At 37.8% G+C, this 21425-nt stretch overlaps 2 protein-coding genes, 1 non-coding gene and 1 pseudogene across 6 annotated transcripts; 2 read left to right on the forward strand and 2 right to left on the reverse strand.

Moving 5' to 3' along the window:
- Window positions 1–1113: 1113 nt before the first annotated feature.
- On the reverse strand, window positions 1114–4171 carry LOC103943632 (annotated as a pseudogene).
- A 4139-nt stretch (window positions 4172–8310) lies between these two features.
- Window positions 8311–13233, forward strand: LOC103943628 (probable serine/threonine-protein phosphatase 2A regulatory subunit B'' subunit TON2). The gene is made up of 12 exons (XM_009353953.3): window positions 8311–8602; window positions 9333–9424; window positions 9606–9668; window positions 9762–9860; window positions 9992–10150; window positions 10278–10349; window positions 10512–10644; window positions 11248–11312; window positions 11439–11514; window positions 11904–12005; window positions 12190–12379; window positions 12814–13233. The coding sequence occupies exons 1-12, from the start codon at window positions 8464–8466 to the stop codon at window positions 13052–13054; spliced, it is 1431 nt and encodes a 476-aa protein (XP_009352228.2). The 5' UTR covers window positions 8311–8463; the 3' UTR covers window positions 13055–13233.
- LOC103943631 (E3 ubiquitin-protein ligase Topors) lies at window positions 12386–16279 on the reverse strand. Of its 4 annotated transcripts, XR_007253629.1 has the most exons (7): window positions 15831–16279; window positions 15619–15738; window positions 15472–15532; window positions 15101–15354; window positions 13952–14792; window positions 13267–13752; window positions 12386–12672 (listed from the first exon to the last, which is right to left on the reverse strand). XR_007253629.1 is itself a non-coding variant. In XM_048571803.1 (5 exons), the coding sequence occupies exons 1-5, from the start codon at window positions 16175–16177 to the stop codon at window positions 14723–14725; spliced, it is 852 nt and encodes a 283-aa protein (XP_048427760.1). In that variant the 5' UTR covers window positions 16178–16279; the 3' UTR covers window positions 13799–14722. The 4 variants fall into 4 exon arrangements, 2 of the variants coding, with proteins under 2 accessions (XP_048427760.1, XP_009352230.2); XR_007253628.1 differs by lacking the exon at window positions 12386–12672 and having other exon boundaries at window positions 13125–13752; XM_048571803.1 differs by lacking the exons at window positions 12386–12672; window positions 13267–13752 and having other exon boundaries at window positions 13799–14792.
- On the forward strand, window positions 12580–12701 carry LOC125471707. Its single transcript, XR_007253792.1, has one exon. It is a non-coding gene; the product is annotated as a small nucleolar RNA snoR104 (small nucleolar RNA).
- Window positions 16280–21425: the final 5146 nt, after the last annotated feature.

Raw genomic sequence — 21425 nt, forward strand, 5'->3', positions numbered from 1 at the left:
TAGGGGAGCTCATGAAAACAATACTACTTGGAAGTGAATGCCTATCCTAGTTATTTACTCTTCTTTTATGTGCTCTAAAAATTCAGTGGGTTCATGTGAGTGAGATGTCGGGTTACGCTTACATGTTTTATTTGTGTCATGTCATCTTGTATTTGTGTAATATAAAAAAAAAAAAATAGTTAACCTTAAGTTGATTTAGTAATGGGTGCTTAGATTCGAGTTCAAATAGTTGCTAACGTTGACAGTCAATGAGTTTATGTCGAGGAAAAATATGTAGATTAATCCTAATAAACCCTAACATGTGGATTTAGAAGTATTTCATGTTTTACCATTCGAGTTCAAATAGTAATGTCATCACCTCTTTCACTCGTTTTACCATTCGAATTTAGAAGTATTTCATGTTTGTATTAAGTTATGATCATTCCATGTTCCCTAAATTTTGTGTCATTTGGAGCCTTATTATCTAGTTGTGTCAAAACCCTAGTGAACTGTGAATGATCCACAAGGTTATAGGACAAAATTTTGAACCAGGTACCTAATGGGGATCACCAATGCTAGATATTATGTGGTGTCAAAATTAATGTGCGAAGCGGGTTTGGTAAAATTGTACAGTTGGTGTACCTAGATAGTCCTTGTGTTGGGTATTCTTGAACTGACATTTGCTGAACGGAATCTCACCAGGACCAACTTTGGTGTTTACATTAAGGTATGAGACAAGCATATTTAAGAACCAAGTATAGCCGGTATGCATCAACCTTATTTCGCTCGTATATTTTTGGTGTCGGTAGTTTTGGATCTAACTTACCTTCAAATGAATCTAAATTATGAAGAGGAGAATTCAAATTTAAGTACATAAGAGAAAATACATATCCGCTCTAACCAATGTGACAACGCACACATTTGCAGGTCTAGCTTAACTTTATGCTAAAGAACTATACAAGTCCTCATAACGTTAAAACTCATGAATTTTTATTTGTTGTGAACTAAGTGGGCAATTCTTAATCATACAACAATGTATAATGTATGATACATAGTATTTTTAATGAATCACATTCACGGGTTAAATTATATTTGATTTCTCAAACGCATACCGTAATTTATTAAATTCAATAATGCATGTAATATATTGGTATATTTAGAAATTACGCAAAATTTTGTGACGTAAAACAGCTTTGATACACTAGTACATGAGTTAGGTGTAACCGAGTACGAGATATTTGAAAGAGAAAAAAAAACTAGAACAAGATATGTTACCCTCACTTTTTGTAGTTCCCATTGCTTATATATTGAAAATATTCTTCAAGAAAATAAGCAAAAGTGGAAGTGATCATTCTAATAATAGTTTCGAACTCTCTCTCTCCTCCTAATAATAGTAAAAATATTTAAAAAAAAAAATTCAAGTAAATAGTACACTACCAAGAGTGATAGTATCAGTTCCCTCACCCATGACTGTTGTCATTGACATTTCTTTCTCCTGAATCCTTTCAAGCTCCATTACAACCATCTCCATCTTCGGCCGCCTTTTTGCCGGAAAACTCATGCATTGCAGTGTCAGCCTGATCAAGTCCCTCATTCCCTCTGCTGTGAAGCTTCCAGCTAGCCGGCGGTCCGCTAGGTTATTTGAACTCAGCCATGATTCCACCTTCACAATGTTCAAAATATTATTGAGAAGACAAATAGTAGCCTTTAACTAGCATATGTATAGAGACATTGCAAAGTTATGTGACCACATCTCTTAGAGAGCGGAGATTCACTCCCACAGGTGAGTCTACGTTTAAAAGAGATGTGATCAACAATGTAGTTGATAAATGGGGTGTAAATATAGTTTCATTTTATCGACAATTAAAGTGCATGCTTATTCATACCCATTGAAATAAGCTTTCATTTGATCCCAAGAAGCCAATGTGCAAAGCCTCCTGTCCAGTTAGAAGCTCCAAAGCGAAAACCCCGAAGCTGTACACATCACTCATTTCGGAGGTAACCCCGGGTGATCCAGCCCTATCACATGCATTGTTAGCTTCTGAATATGAATGAAAGCGCCAAAACAAAAACCGAGTTCATTCAGAAGGCATCGAATTACTCTGGATCTTCGAAAAAATTGACACTAGATGTGCGTGAAGGACCTGCTTCTTCAATCTTCTCTAGCAGTTTTGAGATCCCTGCATCTGCAACCTTAGCAGTGAAGTTCTCGTCAACCAATACATTGGCTGTTTTGAAGTTTTTGTGTACTATGGGAGTGGGATAAACCTGCAAAATTAGAGGCTTAAAATCTTCAAACATGGTTCTTAATCTCTTCGTTTGTTATGGAGTTCCCATTCGATCTTACCTTTCGCAGCACCTAAAGCTATTGATAGCCTTTGCTTAAACTCGAATTTAGTTGATGGCTCCGATCTAGTATCTGCCACAAATTGAATAGCATCTGAAACATCCTCATAAAACCAGTACTACGCACGCGCACACACATATGATCCGTGAAAAAGGTAAAAAGAATTACCATATAGGTGATTGCAGATGCTGCCACTTGGTAAATACTCATAAACCAGTACTTGAAATCCACTTTCCTGGCAGTAACCGAGAATTCTAACTAAATGTTGATGATGAATCTCCGACAAGTATGTCACCTGTTGCCACATTGCCAAGTAATAACTTGTCACTATGAACCCCTGACACTATCTTCATTTTCCGCTTAGCAAACGATTGGTTAAGCAACTATGTACGAGCTGCATTATGTAATGCACATAAATATAGAGCAATATACTTCTTATTCTTTCATGATCAGTTATACCTGTGAGACAAAATCTTGTCTAGGAGCACCAGACCTCCGTTTGATAGCCACAACAGTCCCATCACGCAGCAATCCTTTATAAACCAGGCCAAAGCTTCCATATCCCAGCAGACTGCTTTCATCAAAATGCTTGGTTGCCTGGTCTAACTCCTCCAATGTGAAAAACCTCGGCCCATGTCTTGCTTCCGAGCCTGGCCCACCCCTATTCCATTCCACTGACAATGGTGGGGAGCAAGGTATCAGAGTGATTAACAAACACTACACCCATCGATTAGGCAATGTAGCATAATTTTCTTTTGACAAATGCGATATTCAGAACTACTCTAATAACGAGAAGCGGGATTCAAATTTGGGTGCAAAGAGGCACACGCTGCCATGGCTAACTAACGTACATTTGCAGCTCATGTGAAAAAAGAAGAAGACAAGAGTCTTACCTATTGCAGATGGATCTGAGGAACCCGTTTCAGAGTTCTTGTTCGAAAAACTCTTGCAATGGTTCCTGCAGAACCACACGAATGCAATGACGACTGCGAGCAAGGCAAGTGCCCCAGCGGCACCTCCTCCAACTATAGCAGCAGATGGCTTTGGCATTTCAGCAAGTTGGAATCAAGCAACTAGTCATATATGTGGCAGCACAATAACTTATAAGACTTAAATATTATACTTTCAGTCTTTGGCACCAGAAAAAAGACATGGAAATTTGAATTTATATTGCTTGTGGGGTTTTGGTGCAGACAAAGAGCTGAGAAATGCTAACTGGCTGATCTCAAGAATCTACTTAGAAAACAAGAACTTTGGGAAGAATCAATGCTGCTAAAATCTAAACAAACAGATCAGAAAGACAACTAATTGCTTGTTCCTTTTTTTTTTTTTTTTTTAACATTGTGCCCCACTTTGTTTCAGCATCTCATCACAATGACATTGAAGAAAGCCCCACCACTGAAGAACATTTGTCCTTTCAAAACCCCCCTCCCATTCCATCCCCCACCCCCTTTTTACCAAAGTCATGGCTTTTTACGCTCTCGTTTTCTTCTACACTTCAAATCTTTGTTTTATACGACGGTGAGAGAATAAAAATGTGGAAATCACTTTGCTTAAATGTGATGAGGTAAAGGGGTGATTTATGAAACCATGTAGGGAAAGAAGGACTAAAGCAGAAATTATTATTACTCTTTTCTCTTACTGATGCTACAGTTGATGTTAGTTTATATTTGGCATTGCTGATGACAACAGAAAAACTTCACTTTACGTCACTGTAAATTTCAAATTTAATAAAAAGTTAGAAAATTGATGCATGGCAAAGACTTTTGTCAAGTAAAAGAGATGATTCAGCTTAAGTTCATACAAAAAAAAAAAAAGTAAAAATAAATTGAAAAATCTTTATGGGGATAGTTGTGGGTTGTTACCTACTGTAAAATAGGTTGATTTTTACTATGAATATGCGGACAGGTTAGAGAGTGACCGCTGGACAGTGGAAGACATAATACTTAATGACAAAGGTTCAAATTTAAGAAATTTTTTAATATGCTTCCGGATATCTTATACATTGAAATTTTAACTATCGGATATCATATCCTTGATCAAGAATCTAACAATCAAAATCTCAATGTTATAAATCTCCGGAACATACTAAAATATTCGCAAATTCAAAAGAAAGATAAAAAGGTAGTTACATCAATCACTTACTGTATCAATTCCAACTCCCTCTCTCTCTCTCTTCCATGAATTCACTCCCATGAACATCCTTTTTGCCTCATTTTCTGTCATCTGATCTGGAAAGAGACGGAGGGCAGTGCCTATATTTGTATAAAGATGAAGTCCTCCTCTCTTCCTTTAGATGGGGTCATTTGACAGCTGATCCAACAGCACATTATATATCAGACCGCAAGTTTTGCAGCAAGAAAAAGAAAATGCTATCAAGTTTCCAAGCTACATGTCCTTGGTTTTTTATTGTTACACACATTTCTGTTTTGGAAAAATGGGGGTAGTCTTAAAATTTCTTTCCCTTTGCCTGCTTTTGTAAATATTTATATTTAGAGCAATTTGGTTGAGCTGTGCGGATTGTTGGTCGGGAAGGCTACTGAGCTGTAAGTCTCCTTCCATTTTATTAATTCAGTTTGTTTGTTTTCCTGAAATTTATGTTTGTGTTGTTGGTTTGGCTGGAAAGGGAGAGAAGGGATTGGAAAGAGGGTTGTCATCTTGTGCAGGTCTATTTCACACACTAATAATAAAAGGGTTTTTGTCGGGAAGGCTGGATTTTCTTAAATTTGGCTTCTTGGTAGTCGGTGGCGGATTCAGTAAATTTTCCTCCTAAGAGTAAGATGCTGCACTTTATTTTGGTCAGTTGTTTCTACGAGACGTTTTGTTAAACATCTTACTCTCGTGACATTCATGCTTAAGAGAAACATTCGATGGACGTTGGACAATTTCGTGTATAACAATAGTGGAGTGGGGAGATTACATGCACTGGACCCTAAGTGGATCCGTAACTAGTAATGGGTATCTACGAACTTTAAAACAAGGCAATCACATTTGTAACACATGGGTTTACGAACCTGTTGTGTCTTTGTCTCTCGTCGCGTGAACCCGGTGTAAGCATAGAATTAACAAACACCGAGACCAAAACATGTACTACAACCATAGAGAGAACCAACTGATTATGTGTACACAAGAAACCAGAAAGGAAAAGATACCTGCAGCAGCACCTGAACTCGAAGCCATCGCAGCAAGCCTTCAGTGATCCTTCTCTTCTCTTGCAGATTAACAAGAGCTCAACTCACATATAGGTTTTGGTCCAATATGAGTGTTTGTTCTGTGCGAAGAGAGGTCACTATATATATACATAATACATATAGACTTTACCAAAACAGATTAGGATTTTCTATCAAAATCCTCATAGGAAACAAATACTTGTTTCCGTGTCTTGCAATCTGATCCCAATGCTAAACAAAATCCTTCTTTGTCAAGGATCAGCATTCCTTTCATCAACAAGACTTTCTATCAAAATTGAATACCTATAACTGGTCCTAAAACTTCTCTATCTCATACTCATATTCTTACACCTGGTACACCAAAGTTTTACTCCTTGGACTCCTGCTTAAATGTTCTTCAGTGTCTGTGTTGCTGCTGCTAGGCATTAGGTCAAGGAGAGTCAAAGTGGTACCATAAAAGCCATGCATGCGTGGGAGGATTGAAATGACCAATGAAAACTGGCTGCTGAATCGCCGATGCAGGACCGTGAGCAAATAATCTATTACACATTTTAAGCCTTCTTTCTTCTTCTCCTTTGTTTTATTTTTCTCATAAATCAAGATACATAGACCATATTTCTGAAAAGAATTTGACGCATTAAGTTATTAGATGGAAAACTGAAAGTGATTGTCATATGAACATATTATCCTGTTACATTATGCAAGAAATTATTTAATAATAAAATATGTAAAATACTACCTTGTATTGAAGGAGAATAACTTGTTTAGGAGCATTCAGAGTCCGACATGTCATGCGCGATGTGTAGCAAAGCTTTTCTAATAGTATGTTAATTTTATTCAACTTACGGTAGTTTCACTCACTGTAAAAACTATTCTGTTTGAAGTCCACATGATGCAACTTCGACAAAATTGTGAATTCTATTTGAAGTCGACATGATGTAACTTCGACAAATCCCACTCGGTAGTTGATAGGTTTAAGAACCAATTGTTACATTTGCCCATGTGAAATTACAAATAACAATCACGTTGATTTGGACATGTCTCTTGGGCCCCGCAAAGGCTTGTGATTATCATGATGTGAACCAACCACGGTCTCAACGTGGACAATTTGGACAAAGAAATGTTGAATATTAAATGGAAAATAATTAGGCCTGTTGAGAAGTGTTTTTAAAAATGAAAACTAATCAAAATAATTTGAAAATTTTAAGTTTTAACGATAAAGATAAAATAAATGGTAAAGCGAATATTATCAAGATTGATTTTTTTAGTGTAAAAATATGATTTTTCGTTAAATTGAACATTATCTAGAGCTTTTCGTTAAGTTCTTTTTTTTTTTAAATAATTGAAAGAGCTTTTAGCGAAAATAGTTTTGGTTTCTAAAAGTACTTAATGTGCTCTTTCTTGCACTTGTATTTTAATTAAAGATTGGTACAAGAAATATTTTCTCAAGAAGAGATTGAAGTCATTTTAGAATTGCTTTCAACCAAGTTCATTGTCTTTCTTAGTACAATGAAAAAGGGAATAAATTAAAATAAAAATATGAATAAAAAAAGAAAGAAATGGACCATTATTAATGAAAACAAGTCGTTTTGATTTTATCGGATGTCTCTAATTGGACGAGAAAAATATAATGTTTGTTCCACGCGAGCATGAGAGATTTATCGTTTTCAGTATGCTTCACAAGTTATATATGTTGATGGACTTTGTACAACGTAAAATGTTAAGTTTGTAACATTCGCAAGATTGCTCTAGTCACTAAATGTAAGTGAATATGTAGAGCAATAGAGATAAAGAAGTAAACACAAAATATACGTGATTCCTTCTAAGTTGGGCTACGTCCATGAGAGTAGATGAGTTCTCATTAATAGTAAAGAGTTTACACAATACATAGGTTCAAGTATAATCATCATTAGTGAGTTCTAATGATGAGTTTAAGTACAATAATGGCATTAGGATTATTTGTAGGATAATGATTTCCTTTTATAGTTGAGGGGAGGCTCTAGCTTCCGTCCGCGATTGATGTGAAACTCTAGAAGTTTTATTTTGATGTTAACACGTGTCATGTTGTGATTGACCTCCTAGTTGGAGAGAAACTCTTGTGCTTTGGCAAAGGGTGCTTCAACACGAATCCTTCAATAGGTTCTTAAAGGTATGAAGTTAACCAGTGCTCAGTAATTTTGGGATTGATGAAGTATGATACAAACAATGCTCCCTCAAGTTTCTTAGTGAAGTAAACTTATCGGTTGAGGACTTGCAAAACCGAAGTCACTGAATAATTACAAAATTTATAAGTACCGAAGTGTAGTGTCATATAATGAGAGTCCTTCTAAGTCTCTAAATGAGGAGTTACTGAAGAAGGTGCTTTAACTATCGTCGAGTCACCAGAGATCAAAACATTTTTGGTAGTGCTCACTTTTCGTTTATGTTTGAGCCCAAGGCCGTCTTTCTAAATGTTAAGCCTTGCAAGCCCACGACCTTATAAGCCCAGGATATTTTGAGTCTTGGACAATACTTGAGATTTAATCTCTATTTCTTACTTCAGGTTTTTTTTTTTTTTTTGGTTGATAAATTATATTATCTACCCTAAGAGGGTGAGGAAATGGGGCTAAGTCTCACAATGAGTTAGAAATAATGTAGTTCAAATTCATCTTTAGCGAGAATTGAATCTAAAACCTCTTACTTATAAATGAAGAAGAATACTATTAGACCGTAGTAGTAAATGACAATATATCTTTAGTTTAGGTTAATATATCCAATCAAGTTTTAAGCAACGAACGTGACCTTTCGGGTTTCAATCCTAAAGCTTAGTGACCAAGTCCTCTTTCCCAGTTTCTCTATATCTCCACTATCCTCGGCAGATCAGAGCTCAAAGCTCAAAGCTAAGATTTTTATATATGCCCGTGGCAGCTAGGGCTTTGTTCAGCGAGTATAACCGCGCGCGGACTCCGAGTTGGTCCGATTTCAGCAATGTACAGTGGGTCCAGCGACGGCGAAGGCCATGAGGCCGCGCAGCGGAAGATCCCTCCGGCCTCCTCCATGCTCTGGGTCCGTAACCTCCGCCGCTTCATCGGATCCGGTGCCGGACTCGGATCCGAAGCCCTCATGGGTATTTTTCTTCTCACCTCTCTCTCTCTCATTTCCGTGATTTCTTTCAAATTTCCTTTTTTTCTTGTCGAATTTAAAGTTTTTGAATTAGGGTTTAGATTAGAACCATGTGTTACGCATTTGGGATTTTGGGTGCAGTTGGTAATTTATGTCCCCCTCTTTGTTTTAGAGATAATCAACTGTTATTAAGCTGTTTGCGTAGTGATTATAACTTGCTTTAGGACTAATAAATCAAGTGTTAGCTAGATAAGATAATCGAAACAGGACAAATATGAAGGAAAAAAGTTTCTGCTACCTTAAAGTTTCAATTTTTTTGAAGTTGGGAGAGTGATGTCAATTTATCACAGTTGTTCGAATGGTTTTATTTAGGTATGCATTACACATTCTACTGAGCCAATGATTCATGTGTGCTAGCGAATTTCGAAGAGCTCAGCTTCGTTTTCTATCTTCGGTCTTTAATATGCAAGTGTAAGGCACCTGTTCATTGACTACTTGAGTCCTTCCCCGAGTTTTTAGTAGGTACTGGGTCGCTGTAATTTGCTTTTATGAGCCCTTCTGTGGGTGTGCACGCTTGAGATCGAAACCAAGTTTTTAGTTTCTAAACTTGCCAGTTGCTATATAAATTGCTGAGACATGCTCTGATGCTACTGAGGCGGATTAGTTCATACATATGCCAATATTCTCTGCCTGAGATTTTAATCACGCGTTTTGTATTCTTTTATTCCGTGCAGAGCTTGAAACAAAGAGAATCTTGCTTGATATTTTCAAAGAGAAGCAACAAAAAAGTGCTGAAGCTGGCACAATCCCGAGTTTTTACAAGAAGGCATGTAGTAGGATTTTTGTTGTATTTCAATGATTCTGTTCGTGTTGGGAATCTGAGGAGGAAGGGATTAATTTTTCGTGATGGAAAATTGACAATCTTTAATACATTTTTGTTCTGAACACTTCTAATGTTCTCTCTCCTTGGTCCGTTTTGACTTTGCACTGTCTTTCCATTCTTTCAGAAACCTGAAGAAGGATCTATTAGTCAGAGGGTCCAGGGGCTGGCAAAATATCGGTTTTTAAAGGTAATCATCCAGATTTTCATTCCTGATGATTATTGTTTTATTGTGTTGCCTAAGCATCTGACTTTATCGGTGGCATTTACGTTTGTTTTGCAGAAGCAATCAGATCTTTTGCTGAATGCGGATGATCTAGATGCTATGTGGGTGTGCTTAAGGGAAAATTGTGTGATTGATGATGCAACTGGTGCAGAAAAGGTCTCTGGTAACTGTGACATTTTTTTTATTATCTGCACTTCAATTTATGGCTTTGATTAATTATAAATTTTTGGTTGCATAGTTACTTATCTGCCTAATGTTTATAAGTTCCCTTATTTATCATCTTGTAGATGAACTATGAGGACTTTTGCCACATTGCCTCTGTATGTACGGAGCAGATAGGGACTAAATGCCGGCGCTTTTTCAGCCCTTCAAATTTCATGAAATTTGAGAAAGATGAACAGGGAAGAATTGCCATTCTGCCCTTTTACCTTTATGTGATGAGAACGGTGGGTATAATTGATAATTAATTCCACCAGGCTTTTTCTTGCATCCTTTTGAAGACTTGAAAGTATGCAATATATGACTACTGAATTGTGCGAGTCTCGAATGCTACTTACTATTTGTTGCTTCCAGGTGTCACTTACTCAAGCTCGAATTGACATGAGCGAACTTGATGAGGATTCTGATGGTTTTCTTCAGCCTCATGTATGAACTTGTTGCAATTTTCAGCATCTAAGTGTTATATTTGAAAGTTGAGCTTTTTTCTTTAGCTACCTCATTTTTCTGTTTGATATTTAATAGATTTTTTTTATGCATTATCTTTTTCCATCTTCTCTTATTATTGTAATGGTTTTGCTCTTTCTTCAGGAAATGGGAGCCTATATACGAGGCCTTATACCTAATCTAGCGCAATTACGGGACATGCCTTCAGGCTTTAGTGCAATGTATTGCCGCATAGCTGCACAAAAGTTCTTCTTCTTTTGTGACCCTCATAGACGAGGTTTGCCAAAGTTACACGTCAATACCTATTCATTTATTGCTGTTATGTTTTGCTTTACAGTCAAAGTTCTAAAAGATGCTAGACACTAGTCGGGTGGTGGATTGGGGCCTAGCGCCTAGGTAGCTAGGTGGACTAGGCTAATTTAAGTAAACTTATTATATATTCTATAAATAAGTGTCTTCTTATACTTAAAAAATACATAACTGTATTGGAATACAAAATTGAAAAATAGAATGATATACAAAACATATTGAAAACATGGGAACCAGAATATAGTAAGTGTTAATCCAAGTATTCAACAAGTCTATTACAATTTATTAAAAAAATAAAATGCAAAATGAAAGTTATCTATTTTCTGTCTAAGTGAGTCGCTGCAGGCGCCTAAGAAGGTCTAGGCGCCCTTTCTTAATTTTCAAACGCCTGCCTAGAGCCTAGGCAGGGGCCGGGCGGATATTTTTAGAATTGTGATGACAATATATAAAATCACAAGCCTCTCCACTCATGGCCAATAGGTTTTGGGTTGGATGCTCTAACTTTAGAAGATACCAGATTTAAAATTCTTTATTTAATGGTTGAAAAAAAAATATTTTTTTTTTCATACAGGAAAAGCCTGCATAAAGAAGGTGTTGTTGAGTAATTGTCTCCAGGAACTAATGGAACTGCACCAGGTAGGTAGTGAAAGAATTTGTGAAAACTTGCTATGTTATAAATTGCATCATCTTCATTAGGTGTCAAGAAGACATCCAATTCTGATCTTATGCTAACTATATGTCCTGAACTTTATTCTATATTAGGAAAGTGAGGAAGAAGTCACTGACAATGAGCAAGCTGAAAACTGGTTCTCTTTGACATCCGCCCAGCGCATATGTGGTGAGTAGTTTTCACATTTAAACTTTCATTCCATGTCCCCGGGTTCCATTGGCATTCCTCTTTTGCTGTTGTTAAATGGATTGTCTTGTACATGTGGCATATTTATGCTGCTGTTAAAGTGTAGTATGAGGATTCCATTCTAGAGTGAGATGATTATCTGCAGTCTTGGCTTGCCATTACCTTGTCGTGATTTCGTTTCACATTCTTGAGTCTTGAAGTCATTATTGTGTTCTAGATATATTCCCAAACACAAGAATTTGCCAATGTTAAAATCCTAGGCTCAGTATGGTAATCTGTACACTCAAGCTCAAGATAAATGTGGTGATCATAATTGAAAACTTTAACACTACTGTAATTCGATTGCTGATTGCAACCCGTGCTTTCTGTAGACATGTTCATTGCTCTAGATAAAGATTCGAGTCAATCATTGAGCAAGCAGGAACTTCGAGAATATGCGGATGGGACATTGACTGAAATTATCATTGAAAGAGGTGGGCCTAGAAAATTTGAATCCAGTGTTTGTACTATGTACATGTTCATTTACTTAAAAATGCTAAGGAATCAATATGGAATTCTATTTCTGGGGATGCCCCCATCTGATATATTATAATGCATTTTGTATTTACATTTTTAGATTCGTTTATTCATGCCTTGCATTTGATGTGACCTCAACAGTGTTTGATGAGCACGTTCGGCGTGGAAAAAGTGGAGGAAGTTCTAGGGAAATGGACTTTGATAGTTTTCTAGACTTTGTCCTGGCCTTAGAAAACAAAGACACCCCAGAGGGCTTAACATATTTGTTTCGATGTCTTGATCTTCAAGGAAGGGGTTACCTTACAACAGCTGATATACACTCTCTTTTCAGGTAAATATTCTTCTGTTTTTGACTTGTTTGTGGGGGACACTTATCAGAAACCCAAAAGAAAACGAAAACTTTATTTGGTGGTAGAACTTCTGTTGTCAAAAGTTTGTTCTGTGCTTTGCTTGGCTGCTGGTGCAAAATGTAAGTATTGCCTTTTGCCATGATCTGTGTAACCAAGCAGAGCCAAATATGGAAGTAAAGAAGAGGAGCATCCGAAAGTCAGGATGTTACCTGATACAAACTTCCTACAGAAAAGCCTCTCTAGTATTTTCCTGCTTGCAGTACTTGAGCAATATCTGCAAGTCTCAGATTATCAGAGACATGAATATTCTAACGAGTTTAACTACTATAAATTTTTTAATGCTATTTGCTTCAGCACTGATTCCTTTGTATGTTGTGTCAGCTGAAAGATCTTATCTCGTGGTTTTGTGAAACAGGGATGTACATCAGAAATGGATCGAGGGTGGAAACTACGAATTGTGTATTGAGGATGTAAGGGATGAAATCTGGGACATGGTTAAACCAGCTGATCCACTGCGGATTACATTGGCTGATTTACTAGCTTGCAAACAAGGCGGCACTGTTGCCAGCATGCTCATAGATGTGCGCGGTTTCTGGGCACATGACAACAGAGAAAATCTTCTCCAAGAAGAAGAGGAACCAGAAGAAGAATCGTAAATACACTAGGAGGGACTCGAAAGGTTGCCCCTTTGGCTACACTAACAAATTTAGATGGATTTTCTGTGTGTTTGGTTTCTGGTTTTTTAAGTTTTGTTTGTTGAGGAGATGAATTGCCTTGAACCGTAGCTATCATTGTAATATTGTGTTAGTTAATGTGAAATGTAAAATAACAACTATAGCTAATTGTTGCAAAATGCAGACGTCAGTACCTTAGGGTTAAGGGTATAGTAGCGGCCTGGGTGATTCTGAACTAGCGTACGTCATAGAGTGCTGTTGCACTCGAAAAGTGCGTTGTTCATCGCATCAAAGGCTGGTACCATCAGGACGGAGGAGGAGATTGAAGCATTGAAGCAATGGAGGAAAGTAGAGCTGACAAAAAATGCTTAAAGAGAGTGCCTTCAACTGCAGAATTGACAATGTCCTGGATCAAACTTGAAGCAGCGAGTTGCAATTAAGTTGCAAAAACTGAGGGTGCATACGTTCTAATATGTGGGAGCGGGGCTTAGAAAAGTTTGGCTTTCTTCTGTGCTTTGCTTGGCTGCTGATGCAACTTTTCACCATGATCTGTGCAACCCAGCAGAGCCAAATATGGAAGTAAAGAAGAGGATCATCCGAAAGCCGGCATGTTACCTGATACAAACTTCCTCCAGAACCATGAGTTGTATAGAGGATGTAAAGGACGAAATCTGGGACATCTGCAGGCGGAAGCATTCTCATTCTATAAAATCTTCACTCTGACAATTTAACTATGGTAATTTACAAATTTAACATAACTAAAAAGAGGTCTTAGTCCTCCAAGACCGAAATTGCCCCATAAAATTCAATTACAAGGATCACAATGCAGCAGTAGGTTTAATACAAATTTTTGTGACTTCAAAGCGTTAGGCACTTTACCCGTTTCGTTGCTTGCCATGGCGTTTGCTTGATAGGGCAGACTCTGTCATTTGAAGATTTTTAACTTGCTGAGGACACAAGGGGTTGCAGGAGAAAGACCCAGGAGCATCCAACCTAGTACTGATGATAGCCAGATTCGTGTGTTGCGCTTGATGATCAGTATTGTGGAACCCATGATTGTCAGTTGGTTATTTGAGAAAATAAGAAACACCGGTGCCATTCACATAGGATATTTGTTGCGTTCTTTCACAACTGCAGATCAGGGCCTTATAATTTGCTCTCAAGCTTCAGTCATTAGCAGGATATCCCAATGCCGACTATCTGTCCTCTTCACACTATCCCATAGACACAAACATCTCACGAATCTCATGACGACAAGGACCATGTAACTCAAATCCCTTTCCTTTTACGTAACCTTGTTGCTTGTATAAAGAAAGCAGAAGCTAATCATTGTGCCAACAAGGCTCCACTAAGCAACTCCAGCAGCTTGCATGAGATTGTGAGCTCATAAGTAAATCAGGCCCGCTTCTTGAATCCTTACACTAGCTTGTGGCATAAAAGAAACTTCAAATTTTGTTGCAGTTAAACATTAAACCCCTCGTAAACCATTGCTCTTTACATTCTCTAACGACCCAGCGGATGCATCACATGACTTAGCTGAGCAAGCAGTTGGCCACTTTAACTTCCCTGTTGAGGAGTTCCCCGATATTCACACAGGTGTTCCAATGTATAGGCAAGATCAGAAATTAGTATCAAGTTTCTCGCCAAAATTCAACGCAAGCTTTTATACTCGACCACTGCGTCATAGGTTTCCATGTTGAATGGACTCTCTGCAAAACATCTGAAGGGAAATTGTTTCCAATTAGAAAGCATTTACAAGCGAAGCACAAATGGAAACTAACTTACTTACACCTCTAGGAGTGTCTATAGAGAGATCTATTTAAGAGAAATAAAAAAAGAGTTTCGGTATAGACCTACTAATGTATGTTGCTGCATCTCACATGATAAAGATAGCCTAAGACACCAATGTAATATGGAGCTCGCACCAAACACAAATGACATTGAACAAAACAAGCTGATGCAAAACCTCGATTCCAAAATGGCATTAAACAATTGAAAAACTACGAAGCTTTTAAAGTCAATAATTACCTTAACTCGTGCCAAAACACGTCAGTTCGATCAACTAGAAAAGGGCGCAACGACGCAAGGGGGTCACCTCGGACATCACACTGTCCTGGAAGGACCTGATCCTTATTTTCAAGGCTTGCAATGAAGAGTGAGGTGGCCACATGAACAATAATAGATGGATCTCCGTCTCCAAGAAGAGCCTGCAACTCCCTCCGAATCCATGGCTCTATTCTTTGCAAGATTCTCTCTTTCACACCATCGTTTATGGGTACACTCTAGAATTTCAAAATCAAAATACTCAATTCAATCAGTTTACCATTTCTTCACTAATTAGTCATTCAAATTTCAGGATATAAATTCGAACAAAGAGTGAGTAACAGCGATACACTAACCACTTGAAGACGATTTCTTGAAGCCGAAGGCACAGCTTGCAATCGTCTGTCATATACACTGCTTACAGAAAAGAAAAGTTCAAAAAAAATCAAAATAAACCAAGTTCGAAAAATTAGTAAACAATAAAATTCAGTGTGAAGTGTTACCTAGCTCGCCATTGGAGCTTTCTCTCCGCAACCGTATCAGGACCGACCGATCCTGGCCGTCCAAACGATCGCCGCCACGGCATCGGCCTTGATCGCCGCCGTTCACTACTACTCACATGCCTAATTAAACACAAAATAGCAAAATTTGAGCTCGGAATTGCAAATTTAACGAAACCGGTGGATCAAAAACTAAAATGTCACAAAATTCAGACCTTGGAGGATGCTCTTCGTGTTGAAGGCCGAAGCTTCTAGCACTAGAAGTGCGATACAAAGGAGGTAAATGTTCTTTGTGGAAGCTTCGGGAAGAGAGGCTGATTTGCGAGAACCAGGAGTCGAAGTCGGCGTTGCAGAGAGGGCATTTTCGTCTCAAATTGCTCCACTTCCGGATGCAACGGACGCAGTATGCGTGGTTACAGGACGAGAGCACCGCTGCGCTGCGAGCTTCCACGGCAACCAAGCATATTGGACAGTTTTGCCCTCGGATTGCCGGCAATATTACCGTCCGCAGCCGCTTCTCCCGGCCGCTTATCCTCGTCGGTTCCCTTAACGAGAAGTCCATCACGCCTCTCTGAAAGAGTCTGAAAGAGGAGAGAGAAAGAGAGAGACACGGCCCGGAAAGAATGACAATTTGTTTAAAGGAGATCTGAAGTATTTATATTCGATATTCGTGGGTCTCCGGTTTTGAAATTTGGATTTTTATGACCGGTTGTAATGTAAGCCCAATACCCTATATTAGAAGTTCTAAAATACACTAAGCGCTAGTTGGGCAGTGGGTTGAGGCCTAGCGCTTAGATGGTTAGGCTAGTTGGGCAGTGGGTTGGGGCATAGCACCTAGATGGCTAGGTGGAGCCTAGGCGGACTATAATGATTTAAGTAAATCTATTGTATTTCGTGTAAATAAGTGTCTGTTTATACTTAATATATATATATATATATATATATATAATTTCATCATAAACTAGAAAATAAAATTACATATATATTATGAAGTATTGGAACATAATGAAAATATGAGGAGCAAACATATAATGTGTGTTTATTTAAGTGTTCAATAAGTCTCTTACAACTTATTGGAAACAATAAAATGCAAAAGGAAATTTATCTATTTTTTATCTAAGTGAGTTGCAACCTAGGTTGGTGTTTAGGTGGGTCTGGACAAGCTAGACGGGTGCCTCAGCAGGTCTAGGAGCCATTTCTTAATTGTCAAACGCCTAGGCATTAATCGGGGCAGTGACCAGCCGCCTAGCGCTTAGACGAGGATTTTTTAGAACAATCATTAGAAGTGTGTATATTGATCCTGCATATCTTAGACCCTAAAACAACTCATGTTACAAGATTGAAACGTATGTTCATCGTGTAATGCTAAGTAGCCTAAATTTATAATTGTTTTTTTAATAAACAATATTATTTACATTAAATGAGAGGAAGATCGATTAAGCTTCTCAATGGGCTAGCAATAATGTAGTTCAAATTTGCCTTTAACGAGAATCGAACCTAAGACCTCTCACTTACAATTGAAGAGAAATACTACACTGTAGTTGTCACATCTCGATCCCAACATACGTCCAAGATCAACTCGTGACGTCACCAATTACATGTATATCTAACATACCTCGCCTCCGGGATATGTGCAAAGCACAACTCACGATCTAACTGCATAGTAATTTTCTGTACACTTTATAGCTGCATCTAACCTCATTGTTAGATTGCCTACGTACCCTAAACAGGGATCAAGCCATTTGTAGTTCATCTTTCACTACACTCGAACATTCATCACATAAACCACAATGTCTCAACATAATACCACGATTTATGGCATCCAACACCTTAAGGAACATTCAACGAAGCACAATAATATTCTCTAGTCATCTTGCCATTCACCCACACATATGCATTCCAACACCATCCAATAATCACACCAATCAATAACACATACAATACACTGAAATGCAAGGCTAGAGCGACACAGTTTGGCCAAAGCCTACATCTCTGAAGCTGAAATCAAATCTAAGGAATCAACAAGTCAAATGATGCGATTTCAGACCACTCAATGAAATCCATCAACATCGGGTTTCGGACCACTCAACGAAACCAAGACACCAAAGGGGATTCCGGACCACTCAATGAAATCCAAACCAGGATACGATTTCGGACCACTCAACGGAACCACGAAGTAAAGGGATTCCGGACCTCTCAATGGAATCCAAGTGGATACGATTCTGGACCACTCAAAGGAATCGCAGAGTACAATGCATATCGAACCACTCAATGAAATCCAAGCTGGATACGATTCCAAACCACTTAACGGAATCGCAGATCACGAAGGATTCCGAACCGCTCAACGGAATCCAGACGGAGTAGGGAACTGGACCACTCAACGAAACCCCATCGGATACCTAGTTCCGGATCACTCAACGAAATTGAGCGAAAGGCCAAGGAATATATCAACGGCTCAAAGAAACAAGACATAAACCAAATGCTCAATTTACAAAGGCTCAACGAAATGAAACAAAGCACAAGTACAAAATTTAGAATAGCTCAACAAAACGAGAAATGAAATAATGATATGATATGTGAAACAAGTCTCGAAGCAACAAACCCCATAACAATGGGTTAATGGTCCACTTCTAGCCCTCACATATCATCACATCAAACTAATCAAGCGAATCAAACCACATTTCAAATATGCACGTCAAATCACATTTCATCATGTCATACTAATCATACAAATCAAACTGCATTCCACAAACATTTTCAATGCATAAATCAAAACATACTTAATAAACAAGTATAATATAATACAATGCCACTAGTACGCAAATCGAGCCATACGTCAACCGAGAAGACACGTCATCACGATGAGTCCATCAAGCTCCATGAAATCTCATCCGCACTCTAAGATAACCGACACGCTAGAAGAACTCAGCTAGTTGATTAAAAAGCCAACCGTCGATCAAGGTCGAGAGTAGGGTCCACAATCCTAGAAATATAAACCGGAAGAGCCACCCATCAAATTTTTGATTCGTAACTTCCCAAAGTCCACATTATTCTTCTAGAACAACGTACTAAAATTTCATTACGATCCAACGGTCAAATCTTCGCCAATCACAATTTCAAGTGGCGGTCAACATTTGATTTTTCAAACTTAGGAATCCAATTCGGGAAGATCCGTACGTCGGATTCCTGATCCATCAGGTTTAACTATCCTAAAATATTATGTACTATTACATATTTAAATTTGGTGCCGATCCAACAGTCGGATCGTCAATTCATATAATAACCTTGTGGCGGCCAACTAGGTGGTCAACAATGAAACTATATTAAGACATAGGAATTCCACTAAACGGATATCAAATATGGAATCAAGGCATCAAAATTAGTCTCGAATGGTCAGGTGGGGTTTCGGCCACGCACCGCCTCACACGGCAGCTAGCTACCCCGACTCGCTAGAAAATCCAACTAATTCCAAAAATTACCAAAATTCACATAATTGTAGATCTTAATGAGTAGAGCAAGTTTCATACCTGTGACCAAGGCCAATTTGGCCAGGAAAAGCTCTAATTTCCCTCGAACCCGCCAGAAATCCTTGAATTTGGGTGTTCTTAATTTGACTTCAAAACAGCTCCGCCGCCCCCAAACTTTTTTGGGCTTTGTTCTTAGCCTCCAGAGGATGCTAAAGGTGGTGGTGATCAAAGAAATTTGTTTTCAAATTTGGTGGATCGACAACTAAGAACCCGTGCATCCACCGATGCGGTTTCCACAATTTCAAGGCCAATTTGTATGCATTTTGGGGTGGAATTGGTAGAGGGAAGGCTAGGGGTTGTTTCCAAGTGATGGATGGCGGCGATTCACCGTGAAACGCCGTGTATGGTGTTGGAAAACTCGTGCTACCACCGGGTCGAGTCGCAAAGGGTGCGAGTCAAGGATTCCCCCGCTTCCCCTTTCTCTCTTTTCCCCTCCTTTCTTTCTTTTTTGATTAGTCCATCCCCTCTCCTTTCCCTCCTTTCTCCTCTTTCCTTTCCATCACAACCGTCTATCTCTCTCCTTTCTCTTCTTTTCCTTTCATCCCAACCACACATGTGGCACTTCTCATTGCTCTAGAAAATTTAGAGCCTTATAGATTGAAGGAAAATTACCAAAATGTCCTTAACTTTAAACGTTAATAACTCCTTCGTTATACCTTCGTTTTACGAACGGTTTGTGCTTACTGGTTTGTGAGATCGAGCTTTATTCGAAAATATAAATTGTGAAAGGCCTACGGATTTTAAATAACTAATTTCCAAACTTCAAACTTCGTAACTAATTTAATTAAAATCTAAATTCAAATAAATTAATATAAATTCCTGAAAAATAATATAAAATCTCAATCAAACAATTACATAGATTATAACAATAAAATCCAAGAACGAGATTTCACAGTAGTACTTTCAGCCCTGTAAAATCCTGAAGGTGATTGTGGATTAAATCTCCTCCCTAAAACTCCTTCAGCCCTTTCCAATCCAATGTGCTCTAGGAGAGCCTGGTTGCTCACCTAGGGCAAAAATTGACTCGCCCAGCCCAAAAGCCATGTGACACAAGGTTGGTATCAGTCGTAATTAAAAATATAAAAAATTATAAAAAGTTAATTAAAAATACAAAAAATAAAAATATTATAATTTTTTTCTATAAATACCCAAACATGTTTCTCCCACCTAACACTACATTTCAATATTTTCAAATACCTTCAACCAATCGTTTATTATTATCCCAAATTAAAAATAAAATTATGTTTTATTATTTTATTAAAAAATTAATAATATTTTAATACGAATTGTCTAGGAGTAGTGGAGACACAATTGGACAGTTACTATTTATATGGGATTGAATTGCCTATTTTCCAGGATTTTTTTTAACAAATGGAAGTACTCTTAATAAATAAATAAAAAACAATAATTAATACTTCAATAATAATTTAATCATGGAAGCTTTAATAAAAAGGGTTTGGATTAAGTTCATTTTAATGAAAAACCATCTACTAACTTTATTTAATATAAAAAACTTAAAATTTAATGAAAATGACACAATACAATATAATAAGAACAAAAACTAAAACTCATAAGTAGAAAACAAGCTTACATGCAAAACAATTTTTTTTACTTTCCAGCCTGTGCCCGTCAGGAAGCTCAATTCTGTCCGCCAGTCCAATTCCTCTATATTTGTCTGTCAACCAAAAAAAGCCCTCTCAATTCATGATATTTTGAGAGCGAGAAAGGTGGGAAGAGAGAGAAAATATTATTTTATATGATTTATTATTTATTTTTAATTATTTTAATGGTTAAATCTAATGGGAATTGATGGAGGAAGTAGAAATACACGTGACTCGTCGAAGCAGTAGAAAGTCTGCAATTTTTTGTTTGAATGCCTGTGATGTGACATGTGAGAAGTTGTTCTTTCCTTCCCATCTTATATGATATATTATACTAATTAAATTGGACTGACAGAACCAGTCAAGCTCAGTTACATATTCCTCCTTTGTCTGAGATGGAAAACTTTGTTTGAGATGGAAAACTTCAACCTGCACGGCGACAAGTAGAGGATGTCGATGGTGGCTTACAAAATAAAGAACTAAACCATTGACATATAGATTTTGTAAAGTTTAGAGGCAACTTAATTCAGTAGTTAGCGAAAATTTCATAGCTGTAGTTGGAATGACCTTGCTCGTTTTCCGGCAAGGACTCCTCTAGTTGAATGGAGCTCCTGCATTATATATTTAATCACCCCAAGTAGTTTGTCAGCAGCTTCCCGGCTGGCCAACGCAGCAGCTAACT

This window comes from the organism of the source record quoted next, unplaced genomic scaffold (genome assembly GCF_019419815.1).
Source record: "Pyrus x bretschneideri cultivar Hongxiangsu unplaced genomic scaffold, Pyrus_bretschneideri_v1 Contig6, whole genome shotgun sequence".
Taxonomy (NCBI): Eukaryota; Viridiplantae; Streptophyta; class Magnoliopsida; order Rosales; family Rosaceae; genus Pyrus; species Pyrus x bretschneideri.

Bases quoted from the DNA above. Each gene is read 5' to 3' on its own strand.
- LOC103943628 (XM_009353953.3), top strand. From the start codon at position 8,464: ATGTACAGTGGGTCCAGCGACGGCGAAGGCCATGAGGCCGCGCAGCGG. The intron at 9,669-9,761 runs GTAATCATCCAG...TTTGTTTTGCAG, and splicing joins CAAAATATCGGTTTTTAAAG to AAGCAATCAGATCTTTTGCT. The intron at 10,645-11,247 runs GTTTGCCAAAGT...TTTTTCATACAG, and splicing joins TTGTGACCCTCATAGACGAG to GAAAAGCCTGCATAAAGAAG.
- LOC103943631 (XM_048571803.1), bottom strand. From the start codon at position 16,177: ATGGACTTCTCGTTAAGGGAACCGACGAGGATAAGCGGCCGGGAGAAG. The intron at 15,355-15,471 runs GTTAGTGTATCG...TTGAAATTCTAG, and splicing joins CAAGAAATCGTCTTCAAGTG to AGTGTACCCATAAACGATGG. The intron at 14,793-15,100 runs GTAATTATTGAC...ATTTCCCTTCAG, and splicing joins GTGTTTTGGCACGAGTTAAG to ATGTTTTGCAGAGAGTCCAT.